General features: G+C 38.6%; 1 protein-coding gene across 2 annotated transcripts in view; it reads right to left on the bottom strand.

Annotated features, from left to right (window-relative positions):
• grid2 (glutamate receptor, ionotropic, delta 2) overlaps positions 1-13,243 on the bottom strand; it is a 548,182-nt gene that overhangs the window by 71,641 nt on the left and 463,298 nt on the right. For both annotated transcript variants that reach the window (XR_013912448.1, XM_026188535.2), the window contains exon 12: positions 699-837. Coding sequence is in view for 1 of the 2 variants with exons in the window: in XM_026188535.2 (XP_026044320.2) it covers positions 699-837 (139 nt within the window). In the remaining variant the exon portion in view is untranslated. The remainder of the gene's footprint in view (positions 1-698; positions 838-13,243) is intronic.

Here is a 13,243-nt window from a genome sequence, read left to right as displayed (position 1 = left end):
TGATATGCACAAATCACAACACATGTGCTCTGGGGTTTTGAGGCTCTTAGTCTTTGCACACTGCCAGCTTGGCACAGATCCACAAATCTAAGCTGAGTTCAAGTGCTAGTGGAAAACTAGGACATTCAAGCCTCCTTTGTATTCCTGGGTTATTTCAAGGAAAACAGATGTTTCACATTTGTGCATCTGTACCAAACTGATAGTGTGAAAAGAGTCTCAAAACCCCAGCACCCTGCGAGCACATGTGGCATGATGATCAGGTGACTGGTGCACACGTATTTCCCGATATTTGAATGAACAGAAAGTCACAACTATCTTTAGACAGTTGCACGGGAACCTTTTTGAAAGTGAAAATGAAAAGATTTGTGAAGATGGACTTACAGATTAGCGTGTAAATGATCCGTATTTATGCAGGTTTTAGCCCTATGCATTTGGGTTGTATGTGTTCAAACTGCTCTATGTTTGGACTGGAGTATGCAATTGTGTATACCCAAAATCACACACAAAATGTTCAATACACATTTGTAACTCTTTTGAGAATCATTTAACTCCATAGGTTTAAATATACCTAAATATGACAACAATAAGGATACAATAAAGGTGGCAGTTTTTACTTGAAAACATTTAAATCAATATATCAGTCAGTATGGTAGCTACCACTAAAAACAGTAGGTGAAAAAAATTTGTTGAATACTTACTGTATAGAATTCTCTATACGCGTGATTGTGAGGAAAGCTGCTAGATTGGCAGTATATGAGGATATGACAATTAGAGCAAACATCCACCAAACCCCCATCATCATCCTTGTAGCTAGGGTGGTGTAAGGCACCTCTCCACCTGCAACAAAAGTAAGAAAACAAAAGAGAGAAAAAGAGAGAGTCAAAATCACGGTATAAGAAAAAAAAAAGCAGCTCTTTGCTGCGGGAGAAAAAGCTGTGAAAACAGCAAAGCACATCCTGAACGATTATCATTGGATTAACAGGATTTGATCTGATGCTTTGGCATAGATCTGATCTTCACATGGTCGGATCAACTGCAAGAAATTGCTGTGAACTGGAAAACATCAAAATAACAAATTCCAAATCACTGCGATAAGAAAATCTTTGATATATGAAAACCAGTTTATAAATAATCATACATTAAGTAACATTTGAAATCTTAGGTCTTGGCAAGCATCGAGTGATCAGAGGTTGTCTTCCATTGTCTCGTGATGTTTTAATACACTTTATATAACTAAGAACTAAAAAAAAACTATTTGGATGCACATTAAAAAAAAACGGTAACCTGCTTTTTGCAATAAATACTGTTGAAAAGATGTGATGAATGCGAACAAAATGCTTGTCAGGCTTTCCCATTAAGATGCTGCCGGGAACACATTACAATGAAAAGTGGCTTGTCTGTCTTCAAATATAAAATCGCTTTATCCTCCTCTTGTGTTATAAACAGCTTTTCTGGCCTTGTCCTCTGAAATCTTGTTCTGCAACAGTAAAACACAAACTGGCTCCGCTTTATATGTTTTTCAAGAAAGGTTGTCATTCCAAATGTAGCCCTCAAAAAACAAGAAAACAACAAAATAAAAAAAAACTAAAGAGAGAGAGACAGAGAGAGGGAATCTATTTGTTTGTGTACTAACCAGCGCAGAAAACGGGACACATTTATCTTTGGCTCTTCCATTCTTCTCAGGTAGCTGTGTGGGGTAGCCTTTCTATTCATACCCACACACTTGCTTACTGACGACAGTGTTTTTGCATACATTTACTGTAGCTATGCAGTAAATGTATGTTTTTATACCTGTGGTGATCACGGTTACATCAGCACAGACCAGCCAATGCTCTCATGTCTCCCACTTCCCTTAGCCCAGCCTCAATAATATATCTGACACCCACATAATCTCTCTCTCTCTTTATCTCACCACCTTCTCTATATCCACTGGATTCTTTTTTTTTTCCATCTTCCCTTCCTGTATACCGTTTGATTTATTTTAAACGTACTATCTCTTTTTCCCTCTACATGTTTTCTGTTATCCTTCTTTGCATGATTTGCTGTTGACACCAGGTTTTAGCACAAGCCCGAAGGCATTATAACGTATACTGTATGGATGACATGGCATCGTGAATTATGTCTTTAAAATGTTTCAATCTTTTCATTTTTTCAGTAAATGGTCACACATAAAGTGGTTGTGTAATAATTTTAATTTTTTATCAGGTAACCTGAAGAAAAGTATGTGTCACTGTAATTACATAACAGCTATTTTTTTTATGAAAAAGAAACTTTATAATGAAATGATCGAAATAATAAGCCAGCACAGTATTCCTAAGAAATCACTGTGCATGGGAATGTGCGTGGGAAGATGAGATGAAGCATTTTCATGAATGAAAGCAACCAGCAGGCAGAGATGCTTTTTGGTGCCAAAAAACGTCCGAGTACATGCCTGAGCGTGACTGCAGTATCTTGGACTTCAATAGCTTCTAAAACATGACCTTTGTGAATCGTTCCAGCTGCAGAAGGTATTTGGGGATTTGGGGTTTCACACTGGCAATATCCACGGAGGACCAATTAATTCACTGAAAAAAAAAGCCATTGTCCAGTCTCAGAACAATTTTTATGTTGATTTCTGGCTGCACAAGTGACTTTTATAAAATATTAATGTAGCTGGCGAGTTTAGACATCCAAGTGTCACAAAATTTTGAGCTCGGAATCAAATCACGTAGAGCAGATTTTTAGAAAAGGTCATTTCGTTTCCTAGTCTTTATATGGATATCTATATATATATCTATATATATATATACATACGCGTGTGTGTGTGTGTGTGAAAGACAGAAGCAGATTAATATTACAGAAACTTTAAGCTTATTTGATCATAAGGCGAGCATTGATTTAAAAGCTCAAAAATATGAGATAATCTCCATCTCTCTATCTCTATCTCTTAACAGCTATAAGCCTATAATACCGTTACACTTAGACACTTTTAGTGTCTCATTATCTCATCCTAAATGTGAGTGGCCAAAAAGCATATATATGATTTTATTGAGCAATATGTCACTGTTCACCTTTCACGCGTCACCAACTACCATCAGAGATTTTAATGATCTATAGCTCACATAAATTTTAAAAAACCCTGAATCCTCAGGGAAAGATGATCAGGACAACACTTTAGAAATTTAGACTCACTGGTCACTTTGTTAGGGACATCTGTTCAAGTGCTCATTAACGCACATAGCTAATCAGCAGCAACTCAATGCACTTATCGAAATAGGTCACCTGCTGTTTAAACCAAGAAAGGTGATTTAAGTGACTTTTAACACGCCATCGTTGGTGGTGGCAGATGGGCTGGACTGAGTATTTCAGTATTTTGCTAATCTACTGGAATTTTCCCACACGACCATCTCTAGGGTTTACAAAGAATGGTCAAAAAAAGATAAAATATCCAGTGAGCAGCAGATATTTGGGTGAAAATGCCTTGTTGAGGTCAAAGGATAAAGTTAAAACTCTTTGATGGACAACAGAAACTCAAATAACCACTAGCTACAAACAAAGGCATGTAGAAGAGCATCTCTGAGCACACAACACATCAAACCTTGAAGCAGGTAGGCTATAGCAGAAGACCACACTGGGTGGATCTTCTGTAAGCTAAGGACAGGAAACCGAGGCTACAGTTTACATGCGGTCACCAAAACTGGACAGTAGAAGATTCTAAAAGCATTGCCTGGTATTGTAAAAATGTATAGTTCTATAAAATCCAATACTAAAGTATATTGTACCAAGAGAAGCATCATTTATAGTGAGTGCTCTCAAAACCATATTTCATAGTAGGGGAAAGACTTAGATGGATGTTATCATTTAGTATTGAAACAGCAGTCAGCAAACGCTCCAAGTGAGTGAGTGGTTGTGTCAGGTTTCATGGGCACATATACAGGCATAAAGCATGTACGGCACCTTTTATATCATTTTAAAATACACCTTTTATCCTGTTTCATCAGAAAATGGGGTCTGAGGATAAATGACAAAAAAAATTGTGCGTTATTAGAGGTTCACGACTAAGCAGCTATCTCAAAGGATAGTGTGAAGTCAGCATGACATTTCAAACACAGACTTTCTGAACAGAGTACATGTATCTCAGAATCGAAATGATTCAGATTGACTGGTAGGAGGTGACAGCTGGGTTAACTCATTCTATACAGATACAAGACTAATAATGTTATCGTTCTTCTTCGGGGTTCCTTTGACTAAGCTAATCAAGACTACTAAAATAAATCATAGTAATCTTCTGTCTAGGATTCAGAGATTCTTTTCTGAAAGAACTTTTACGTTTTCCTCTGGTTGAACTCCTGAAAAACTTTTTTTAAAGGTAGGAGTGTATGGGTGTCTCAGTTTGCATACGGGTACACGTAAGGATCCTAAGAGAAGCATAGCTGCCATGAAGCAGCTTTTGCAAATACAGCTCGGCGGCTTCAAAAGCACCCCGTTGTGTCCCCTCGATATAGCTCTCCATTCTTACCCCCATGTTTCTCCTGCTACTCCTCTTATTCTCAGCTGTGACTCGTGTAGCTCTGGGCAAACAGGATTACTTTATTTCTTCCTACACAACTCAAAACTAGGAATTAAAACTGAAACTTCATTTAAAGAGGCATACTAAGGATGCTGCAGTTCTTCAAATTACTCTATGAACCATGTGGCTGTCTTTCAAGTTTTAATGTATTTTCCCCTAACTTTCAGGTTTCCATTAGCCTGATGCTAAGTGCTGCTTTCTGTCTTTTTTGATTGAAAGAGTAATTGGATTGCTGGATATCTACATAATTGATTAGTTAATTTGATAGCTGCCCCTTGGCCGTGTAACTGACCGACTGATTAACTTGCAATTTTGCTGGCTAAAAGACCCCTTGGCATTTCATTTTCCCATCTTTTTTTTTTTTTTTTTTTTTTGCAGCTTCACAATCTAATTTTGTTTGCCTGAACAGACTGATGTTTTGGGTATTATTGGACAAAAAAAAGAAGAAGCCCTTCAGAATATTGTAGTGCAACCTGACTTTCCCAACCCTCGAGACTGATTTCTGTTGAGAAAAAAACAGCCCTTGATTGGATATTTTGTAACCTGACACTCCAGATGGTTTGGTAAACACGGAACCATCTGGGAAGTTGTCCTTGGAAACTTCTTGGAAAAGGGCAGGGACTTTCAGAAATTTATTTGGCATGAGTTTGGATGAAGCATATGCATACAACCAAGAACAATGGCACATCTTTAAACAGTCAGGTAATTAAACAATAGGGCTTGGCAGCAAAAACCTTTATGTTATAAGTCTGTTTTTTGTTTTTTAATCTTCACCGGGAAAATAAAAGACAAAAGCAAGCAGTTTCATCCAAAATGTTTGGGACATGATTGGTCGACCCCTGAACCTGTTGTCCAACACTGTGAATTTATTAGCCAATAACTCCTCATAGGTCTGATGACTCATCCACAGCAATCATAGTGGAGCTATAAATTCAAGGAAAAACTCTGGCCAGGCAAACCAGATCAGTTGAGTATTATAAAGTATTAGTAATAGTGTCCAAAAGTTGATTTTGTTCATCTAGACGTAGCGTTTTGTGGGAGAAACGATTCGTCACTCATAAAGTGACTTCTTCAGTCTCAGCTGACTGCAGGTTTCCCCAATCTTATAGACAGTACATTTGCATAATGACTGAAACCAGCTCACTGAAGGAACAATGGGCTGGGAGGTCAGTTCCTTAATCTTAATTATGCAAATTCTCATGACCATTGATCAACAACCACTGACCAAAACTCACTGATCAATGGCCATGAGTACCATTCACAGAAAGTTGGGGAATGGCTGCAATCACAGCATTGTAAGATGGCAAAAGATGTACCCTTAGGCCCCCTCCTCGATTCAGAGATGGTCTTTCCCTTTTCGTGTAAATGGCCTCCTTGACACTGCGCTCAAACCAGCGTTCCTCCCTGTTCAGGATGTGTACGTCCTCATCCTTGAAAGAGTGTCCACTGACCTGTAGGTGTAAATAGATTGCAGAGTCCTGGCCTGACGAGGTAGCTCTTTTGTGTTGTGCCATCCGCTTCGCCAGAGGTTGTTTGGTTTCCCCGATGTATAAATCCTGGCAATCCTCCTGGCACTTAACAGCGTACACTATGCTACTCTGTTTGTGTCGGGGGACCCGATCCTTGGGGTGCACCAGTTTTTGGCGCAGTGTGTTTTGGGGTTTAAAAGACACAGAGACCCGGTGTTTGGAAAAAATGCATCTCAACTGCTCCGATACTCCTGACACATATGGGATCACTACATGTTTTTGCTTGGGCAGCGGTTGTCCTTCTCTCCTGGATCAGCTGGAGCTTTCTTTAGGTGCCTTTCCAGCTTTGACAAAAGTTCAGCTGGGATAACCACATTTACTCAGGGCCTTCTTGATGTGATGTTCTTCTGCCTTCCTGGCGATGGTGTTCGCTCTGTGTTGTAGCTTCCTAATGACACCCAGTTTGTGCTCCAGTGAATGATGAGAGTCAAACCTTAAATACTGATCCGTATGTGTAGGTTTACGGTACACGTCAGCTTTTAGATGTCCCCCATTACTGATGGAAATCTCACAGTCTAAGAAGGCTAACCTGCCACTTTTCATATCCTCCCTGGTGAATTTGATGTGTCGGTCCACCGTGTGAAACGTTTCTCCCACAAAACGCTACGTCCAGATGAACAGAATCAACTTTTGGAGATTTACCTGGATGATTGAGAATGCAACAAGATATTAGTAAGAGTGAAAATGTCCACAATAAAAGTTTGACATTGCGGTGTGAGCTGTGTAAAACCCACCTTTAAGCAGATAACACACTTTTTTGTGGATCTTAATACATTCTGTCTCTCAACTTGCAACGTCTTGCTCTTTTACTGAAATATCTAAAACTTCAGGCACACAGCTCAGAGACCAGTTGGCAACTGCTGGTTTCTAGTAAAGAAAGTGCATTCCCCAACATGTTACAAGTCATTGCTGATGCTGGCTGTTGACTGGTGAAAGGGGTTGCAGACTCCTTTTGACTCCTTTGGATCACCCACAGTTTGCATGGAAGATGTCTGCTCACCATTTCTCTCTGAACTATAATAAAACTTGATGATGACTTGATGAAACCAGAAACAGAGGATATTCACCTTGAAAGTAAAAGCTGAACCTTTTGAAATGTGTTGGTTGCAGCATTAAGGCACAACTTTTACTTCTATTTTGCACTGCTTTTCAAAGATTCACTACCACTTGGAAAGTAGCACCAACCATCTCCACCAACCACTCCCAACCTGTTGAGTGAATACATTTGATACCTTTAGCATGATTGCTAAAGGTATCAAATATGAACTAATATTAGGATGAGACTCATGTAGATTCGTTTGTTAAAACTGCACTTCTGGATATCCCACATTTTTAGGGGTCCTGGCAAAGGTAACCACACACACAAACACACACTCACACACATCCACTGCCCAAATATTAGGGAAGAACATCAAGTGCTTAGATAAATGGGAGCACCGGATATGACCCCCATCCCACAGCCCTGACTCAAATTAATCAGTGAGGATGATGATTAGTCTAAAAAGCCCTTGATCCCATGTATGATGCTGTAAACTTGATGGGGTGATTTACAGACCAAGACTTTTTGTTTCAAAAGCAGCCAAAGGTGCAGGACAGTCCTTTTCAGTGTCACTCGTAAGACTTAATGAGTCACAGCACCTTAACAAACCAGCTCTTGAATTTTAAATTGAATTTGCACTTCAGTTAGCTAAATAGGTAAGGAAAGCAAGAGATTGTTAAAGATTTTTATGCAAAAAATGGCAAGGAGTATTGTGACATATATGATCAACTAATACAGATGCAGAAGTGATGGCAATTCATATTTAAAAGGTCAAAGGTTAAGTCACGCTACTTGGCCCGTGGACAGTCAGGACATAGAGTGCAGCATAACTGGTTGATGAAAGCACACAATGAGTCTTAGTGTACTGTAAGCAAATAAAAATCTCAGTGAGGCAATAAAAAGTATTACAGTGGCAATAAACGATTCTCATTGAGCTTCCATATTCTTAATGTTGTCATTTTTAGACATAACAATGGCAGAATAATGAACCAAACTGAAGTAACACCATTACCGTAAGAGATAAGTGATGCATTTGTCTGTTCTTTAGTCTGAAAAGTAAAGAACCTGTAATTGAAAGTGCAACCTGAGGTCAGGGGAAACAACATGCTCTCTGTTCTATGTACAGGTGTTTTGTAAATACTTGCAGTAAAGCAGCCTAATAGAGAGATTTATCTTCTCTGTCGGGAAAAAAGCCACATTTCAGAGTAAATGAGACAAAGAGGTCAACCGCTAGAAGACGACGCTGGACAAATTGATGATAAGGACCAGCTCCGTTACTGTGCACGGTCCATATCGACAGTCTACTCTATGCTCTTTTACTGCATGCTGTCAGTGTAAACAAGCTCCTTCAAGACACTAGTTTATGGTGCTGGTGCAGTGCGTGTTTGAGATGCCCATTTGCAAAGACTTACTGACTATTAATCTCATCCCATATCATCTTTATCATCATATAGAAAAGAAGTAATGTGTTTAAAAAAAAAAATCTGTATCTTTCTCCCTTTCCGCAATTTTAGATGATAAGGAATGTCTGCACCCAGTGTTGGAAATCAATTTCTCTCAAATGCATCATCAGTTTTTCAAATCTACACTCCTGCTGCCAACCTTTCTGATCCATCTCTTCAAATTTAAAGCATCGCACTCTGGTTATTCTTGGATGAAATAAGAGCAGAGTAGTTCATTAGAGTATTGTTTTTTTAAATGAGTAAAAAAGAGCTAGAGTGTGCTCAGCTGATGTCATCCCCCAGTTGGAATCCATGCAATCTTCCCGTAAGATGATGTAAGGTTCTTTTTAACAACACTTTAGGCATTCACTTTTCATTCTTCCACACCACTGAAAAGTGTCTCGAAAAATAACAACAGGTTATCTCCGTTTAACACATGAACGTATCAAGTCTTCCACAATCTAGCTTTGCACATATGGCTGTTTCATACCAAACGGACAGTCAAATAGGATTTTGAGCAGAGAAAAACACCAAACAGTACCAGTTTTGCTTCATTGCTTGTACATGTGTCAACACTATCAGAAATATGTTAAACTGAGGTTATGATTATAAAATTCAATCCATCTTTTAAAGTATTTTGAAAAGTTTCAGACTTTCTTTTGTTGTCTAAGTCTTATACAATATCAAATAAATGTCAGTGATCACCCACATCATCAAAAGTCTTGTCATCATGTCACAGAATTCTGCAACAATGTTTCCTCAGACTTTAAAATGAAAAGAAATCTAGAGATTCTTAAATTCTCTAAAAACAAATGTCAAGCATCTCAGTACTTTATAATGAATTACTACATCTTTAGTATGAAATCATCACAATGTCAGCTGAAAGTCACATTAACATGTGGTTACACAAGGTCACACTAAATGATATATATAGTATCATTCAGTATTACTCATTTATAGTACATAAAATATAGTGTTACTTTAACTGAATGAAGCACAGAGGGAAAAAATGAAGACGAGAAATAAGATGCAAATGTATCACCCTCCCCCAATATGCTAGTTAGAGCCATTTTAAGTGACAAAAAAGGAAAAAAGTGCATCTGAAAAATACTATAATCTCTTAAATCTGCAATTATGAGCTATGTAATTAATACCTTACACCAGCTCCAGGCAGTGTTTATGTGTTTATGCATGGCACTGATTTCTAAAGTCAGGTTCCAACAAAATATCATCAGTATTACCTCCTGAATACCAATGATCTTAAGTGAACTGGATTGCTAAAGAAACTCAAAGACTTACGCTAGAGTTCCTGACAGTATAAGAACTTGCTCCCAGGGTAGGCTATAATTTTAGTGCTATTGATTTCCTTTTTGTTAAAGGCAACGAATGCAACAGCTTTTCAAGACAAACAAAATCAAAGAATCCAAACATAAACTCACAAAAAAAGGAATATGCATATGTCTATACACTGTTATTTGTTTGCTTTGAGAGGAATAAACATGTAGATCCAGGAAGGAGGATGAAAAATTTGACAGATACAGGTGCTGTTGTTTCCCGCAGGTTTGGCAAACAAAATTATTCTATAAGCCAATTCATCTGCATCACACATTCTTAGTTTTTCTGCCTGCCTCCTTTCTGCATTTCTTACTACCTTCCTCCTCTGCTCTTCTCCTCTTTTCCCCATCCTTGTTGACATTCTGCAGTAAAGGTAACTCGAGATGAGTGCAGCTTTGAAGCCAGTCGAGCGGTGGGCACATCCTGAAGGGTTTTATATATGTGTGGCTTTCTTGTAAAGCTTCAAATCTCACCACCGAGCAAGCACCTCCACTGCCTCAGATTATACCCCTCCACCGTCTGATGACTTGCTGGAATCATTATTTATTTTTTTACCATCTATTTCTCCTCTAGCACTTCAATCACTCCCGTCTGACGGTGTCCCAGTGATTATAAACAACTTGGGAAAGACATATTACAGTGCAGGAGCCGGGGTGAAGATGGAAAAAGCGAGAGAATAGAAAAAGGGAGGAGGAGGATGACAGAGTGCATGCATCCCTCCTCCATCACCTCTCCTGCCTTCTGCTTTTCAATCTCTACATTGTACATGTGCCACCTCTAATACCCCTGGCTATAAGCCAAAGCGAAGAGGGATTTTCCATGTGGTTAGCAATTTTTTTTCAAGCCATCAAGTGCAACCATTAAAAAGATCCAGCAGGCTGGTAATGTTGTGGATTTGAGCTGAGATGCACGAAGTTTCCAATTCAGGGATGTGCCCCAATGGTGTCTCCCTTCCCTGTACGCTCCCTGAATACGTATAGGAACTTTAAGACATCCTCAAAAAATATGGCTGAAGTTTATACACAAGTTCAAATTCACACACACCAAAAAGCAAGGTTTACTAAGCACTTTTAATCTATTACTCTCGCAATCTTACACAAGGACACTTCAACACACGGACTAAAGGAGCTGGGGATCGAACCATCGACCTTCCGATGAGCAGACAACTCACTCTTGAACCGCAGCCACCCCCCTGAGCAATTCACACAGTTTAACTTCAGGCTAATTGAAATTACAGTAACTCAACAACAACAAAAAGCTTTTAATAAAGTGAAATTTGAACTGATTGTTAAATGATTGTCATCTAAATTTCTGATTGTGACAGCAAAGTCTTGATTACACTTAGCATAACAAATAGACACCGCAATCAGCAACTTGACAACCAAATTTGCATCTCAGAAAAAATCCTCCTATGAATGTGCATTTCCGCTGACAAAGTAGGCAGCCCTTGCGTGTGCACATAGGCTAATATGACTCACATTTTTCCAATATCATTTACATAATTATTTCATTTTGCTATTGAACAAGGCCACTATGATAAAATAAAGAATATTTCACCACACAGTCTCAAGCTACAGCATAACATTCAGGTGTGATCTGTGGGCAATGTGAAGCCCAATATACTGCTCAGAGGTAAGCACTTTAATTACTCGGTAGCACATTAAACTCACATAATGCAAATAAATCCATATTATTTTGTGATTTGTGATTATTTGTATTGTACTTTAGAGCTACATGTGATGTGAAGGAGAAGCGCTGATATTATGGCAATTGCATCAGAGTTATTAATATTCATGAACGTTATATTAATTTTTTATATTGCTGTGATTCACCTCTGCGCCCGACAAATTGCTCTGGACCCTCCCTCTACTGAAGTGTGCACTCCATACAGACACATGCTGTGTAGTATATACATATGTATAGAATACACGTATTATGTATGTTTGTAGAAGTTAATACAAGACCAAACTGAGCTGGCCAAACATGGATCAGCTAAGTTAATTAAAATTAGACCGTTGAGTGCATGTGTTCGTTATATAGATGGTAGACCCATGTTCTAACAGATATCAGAAAAGCAGCATGTGCCATCAAACTGCAACAAATCTTTGCAAGCCATTTGTTTTTTTTTCTTTAAATGTTAGGTTTAAAGAAGTTATTTCGTAAATGACAATTTGAAAAGCAAAGTCCTCTTTTTGGTCAGAAAGGTGTTTCTCTTCGTTACTTGCTCTCTACATTCTTACTCACACTTAAGAAACCAGCAAATCAAAGCGATCCTTGCAGTCGTGTCATGTTTAGAACGTGACTTAAGTTGAAACCCCCAAAGAATTCAATGTGTGTAATATAAATGTGAGTTTAATATAAGTTCAACTGGGGGAAAGAGATATTCAAATATTATAGGATCGCCCTTAGGGGGGATGCTGAAATGGGGGTTCTGTACTCACTCCAGTTAGCTTGTAGAAGTTGGCTCAATTTCACAAAAAGGGAGCCAATTAAAAGATTGAAATGCAAATTATTCCCTCACTTAGCTGTGCTTCAGAGCGTGCTCACCATGAAAAAAAAACTGCTATGTCTGCATTAGTGCACGGGGGAAACAGCGAACCAAAGCAGACTTTTCGCGCTCATGTGTACTTAACATATGTGTTTGTGTGCATTTAGCAGAAATAACGCATCGTTTCATTTCATCATTTCATCAAGCTTTTTTCCTTAGGGACTAGTAAAGCGCTGTACAAATACAGGCCATTTACCATTTAGCATTTTTCATAAGGAAAAGAACAACAACCACATCAAGATGATAGTTTTCTTTCTGGTATTTAAAGCCATAAACCAAACAAACGCTATCGCCTTGCTTTTGCATTCCTTCTGAGCCATAAGAACCACGTTGTTCGAGTCTCGTTATAATACATTGCCAATTAAAAGACTCACAATACAGATATGGAAATGATTCGATAATGTGACCATTTACATGGTGCATTTATCGCTCATTCCTCATTATGAAAGGCGATTCTCTAACAGTATCCAGCTGCTGCTTGTGAGAACAGCTATTGATGCTTAGTCTGACTGACTGTGTAGGTGAGGCTGAGTATGCTGTATGGCTCAGTCTGTGGTGTTATGGATATGTCCAGCTGTTACTATTTGAACCTGATGTCCTTCTATGACAGATCATCATAGCACAGAAGTTCAGGAATAGAAAAGATTCGATACAGCACTCAGCAAGCAAACCCATCACTGAACACATAACTGCTGCATGTAGTCAGTTTTATACCAATTAAAAATGAACATGTCACAGCCAGATTCATGAGAACCAAAGTACAACCAGTCAGAGAGACAGTTACTGTATGCAATTACAAAG

Source organism: Astatotilapia calliptera, chromosome 12 (assembly GCF_964374335.1).
Source record: "Astatotilapia calliptera chromosome 12, fAstCal68.1, whole genome shotgun sequence".
Lineage (NCBI taxonomy): Eukaryota > Metazoa > Chordata > Actinopteri > Cichliformes > Cichlidae > Astatotilapia > Astatotilapia calliptera.
This window is presented reverse-complemented; position numbering and strand designations above follow the sequence as displayed.